This window comes from Camelina sativa, chromosome 17, assembly GCF_000633955.1.
Source record: "Camelina sativa cultivar DH55 chromosome 17, Cs, whole genome shotgun sequence".
NCBI lineage: Eukaryota > Viridiplantae > Streptophyta > Magnoliopsida > Brassicales > Brassicaceae > Camelina > Camelina sativa.
In genome coordinates, this window is record NC_025701.1 from 18,776,781 (window position 1) to 18,780,328 (window position 3,548).

Sequence of the window (3,548 nt, forward strand, 5' to 3'; positions counted from 1 at the left end):
GTCTCTCATCAGAGTGTCCTAAAGACACCTTAAACCTAGACAAGGTTATGTCCGACTCTCAGCCCTTCGACCCCAGCCGAGCTTCTGCTCTTTTATCATGGTTTTGCGCACAGCTTCAAGCTCCATGTACGACACCCTGCCCATGCTCTCTGCACTANTTTGCTTTTAGGTAACGTAGAGATTGCAAACAGGGAATCGATAGCAGAAAGATTTGAGGTAGACGACATGGTGAAAAATGAGAGATCGTTTTCCAGGACATTCAAAATTATCAAACCGCTTCAGTTTATAATCTCAGGTCTGAAAGAATCTATTACAAGTTGTTATTAGGGATTAGTTTGGTAACTTATACTCCCTCGGTATATATAAAAAAAAGATGATATTCTAGAATTTTTTTGTTCTATCACAAAAATAAATTTTTAGTGCATTTAATGCATTTTTATTTTTAAAATCAAATAACTAATTAATGTTTTTTATTTTTATAATAAATAATTAAATATATAAATGCAATGGAAGATAGGTGTGAGAAAAAGATGAGTACAGTAGAACTTCCATAAATTAATACTCGGTAAATTAATAATCTCTATAAATTAATAAATTTTTCATGTTCCAAGTTGGGACTAGTATAATTTTGTATACAATTCGATAATATAATAAGATAATAATTTTTTTGAAAATTCTTTGTAAATATATGGTCTCATCGATAATATAAATTAATAATTATATAAAATTATATAAATATATGTATATATATATATATACATACTAATTTTTATTAGAGTTTATTTTAATATTTTTACTATATAAAAATCTTTGAGTGCTATCTTCAAAACATAATATTTGTTATTTTCCTTGTAATTGATTTTATAAAAATATAAGTTATAACGATTATATCTTTTTTTTATATACCAAATTAGGAAAATTTCTCAAATTTATCAATAAATTAAAACCTCTATAAATTAATAGGTTTCCATGGTCTCAACATTATTAATTTATAGAGGTTTTACTGTAAATGAGTATTAAAAAAATATATAACAAAAGTAATTAATTAACAAAACAATATTTATAATTTTTCTTAATCTTGGTGAAAATACTAAAAAATCATCTATTGTGGAGTATCATCATTAGAGATAAATTTCACCAATTTTTTTTTTTTTTGGGTAAAATAAAAGAAGGGTGAATTAGTGTACTAACCAAAATTGAAAATATATTTAAAAATATAGCACATTAATTCAAAAAATTAAGTATATGAGATAAGGATTAGGAAAAATTACTAATGGGGGAGGGTGTTGATGGTTTGGAGGAAGCGGTGGTGGAGGGTGGCCGTCGGAGGTGGTGGCCGGAGATGGTGGTCAGAGTTGGTTGCCGGCGGTGGTGACCGGAGGTGGTTGCTGGCAGTGGTGGCCGGAGGTGGTTTCCGGCGGTAGTGATCGGAGGTGGTTGCTGGTGGCGGTAGATGACGGTGGTGGCCGGAGGGTTTGTCCGGCACTAGTGACCGGCGGTGGTCGCCGGATGTAATGGTCGGAGGTGGTTGCTGGAGATGATGGTCGGAGGTGGTCGCCGGAGGTAATGGCCGGCGGTGGTCACCTAAGGTAGTAGTCGGCAGTCGCCGGAGGTGATAACCGGCGGTGGTGGTAGAAGGTGATACTAGGAGGATTAATCTTGTAATTATTATAGAAAATAAATACTATATTATCTTTATATGGTTTATATAGTTACTGAATAAATTAGTATAAATTTTTTTTGAGTTATACAGTGCAATTTTCCATAAAAGAAGTCGGAAGGTCTCTTAATTATTATTAAAATATAAAGACACCCAATTACTCTCTCTTTTAGGGTTTCGAATTGCTGTCAGTAACAAAGAAGACGTTCATCTTCTCCGGTAAATGTGAAATTCCGGTGGGGTTTCTGGTAATTGCTTTTCTTTTCTTTTTCTGTGAAATGATTTCCCCTTACATGTTTGATTTCGAAGAAGCGACTTCTTTTGTTTCTCTTTTCGATTTGTGGGTTTTGTATTTCATCAGGTTTTTCTCTGACCTTGCATCATTGTTTGTATACTTCTTCAGAACAAACAACACACATTTAGAATTTCACACTCATTGCTGTCTTTTTCCTTTTGCCTATTTTCAGGCTTTCCTGTTTTTTTTTTTGTTTTGAGTTCTGTTTTTGGCACCTAAATCCGTAGAAGCTGTAAACTAGAATGGATATGTTAAGTCAGTTGCCTCAAGCGTTACTATTGAGAATTTTGTCTTTACTATTGCGAAAAGATGTTCTGGCGACAATGGTTTTGTCGAAACGGTGGCAGTTTCTTTTGATGTTAGTGCCAAAGCTTGTGTATGATGATAGCTATCTAAATGTTGAGTATGGAAGATTTGCGCGGTTTGTAGACAGGTCATTGACTCTACACGAGGCACCAGTTCTAGATACTTTGCATTTAATACTCGGTAAAACCACCTGTGGTACTGGAGACATTCGAGTGTGGCTTAAAACAGCAGATAAGCGTTGTTTGCGCAAGCTGATCATTAAGATTAATAGTGATAAGTCTTCAGTGGTACTGCCGATGAGCTTGTATACCTGTTGTAGAATGCTTGTTACTTTGAAGCTAAAGAACGCGGTTCTTGTGGATGTTACATCCTCGTTTTCGTTTCCGTCCCTCAAGAAGTTGAGTCTAGTAACCATGAAGTATCCAGGTGATGAGCTGATCGAGAAGTTTCTATCAAGTTGTCCTGTTCTTTAAGACTTGGTTGTGAAACGATGCCTAGATGACAATGTGTTTATTTTCAATGTTAGAGTGCCGTCTCTCAAGTGTTTAGTCTTGCACAATAAAGAAGGTACCGGTGTAGATGGTGGGTTTGTGATAGATACTCCTTCTTTGGAGTGCTTGGACATTTTTGATAATAGGGGTGAGTTTTGTGTTATTGAGAATAATATGACTAATATTGTGAAGGCAAATGTTTGCTTTGTGTTGAGAATCACAGACCCCGATTCACCTCTATAGTGAACCGCAGACCGCGACTCTGCCCTTACTTCTCTTCTACTTCACAGATCAGTTTGCATAACATAAACATAACACAGAGATTTAACGAGTTCCCCTCATGCAGAGGGTACATCTCGTGTGGGAACCTTCTCCCACAAACATCCACTATCAATCAACCAAGGTTTTACATAGTATTACATATACAAGCTTAGAGAACTAACAACTACAGAGAATCTGAAGAAGAAAACACATAATAGATCTAGCTTTTCTTCTTCCTCTTTCTCTGTCTCTGGTTCAGCTGTCCTCTCCATGTATAACCCATAAACACCTCCATAACCCCAAAGAAGCAGCTCCACCTTCGTCTCTCATCAGAGTGTCCTGAAGACACCTTAAACCTAGACAAGGTTATGTCCGACTCTCAGCCCTTCGACCCCAGCCGAGCTTCTGCTCCTTTATCATGGTTCTGCGCACAGCTTCAAGCTCCATGTACGACGCCCTGCGCATGCTCTCTGCACTGCGCCCTGCGTCTCTGCGTCTGCCATGCACAGCGCCCTGCGCTGTGCCCTACAGCCGT

At 37.0% G+C, this 3,548-nt stretch overlaps 1 protein-coding gene across 1 annotated transcript; it reads left to right on the plus strand.

Moving 5' to 3' along the window:
• On the plus strand, positions 2,279 to 2,995 carry LOC104759621 (probable FBD-associated F-box protein At1g32375). Its single transcript, XM_010482531.1, has 2 exons — positions 2,279 to 2,687; positions 2,760 to 2,995. Exons 1-2 carry the CDS (start codon positions 2,279 to 2,281, stop codon positions 2,993 to 2,995), a joined length of 645 nt encoding a protein of 214 aa, XP_010480833.1.

Coding starts and splice junctions, on each gene's coding strand:
- LOC104759621 (XM_010482531.1), top strand. CDS start 2,279: ATGGTTTTGTCGAAACGGTGGCAGTTTCTTTTGATGTTAGTGCCAAAG. Junction 2,688..2,759: donor AGTAACCATGAAGTATCCAG/GTGATGAGCTGA, acceptor AACGATGCCTAG/ATGACAATGTGTTTATTTTC.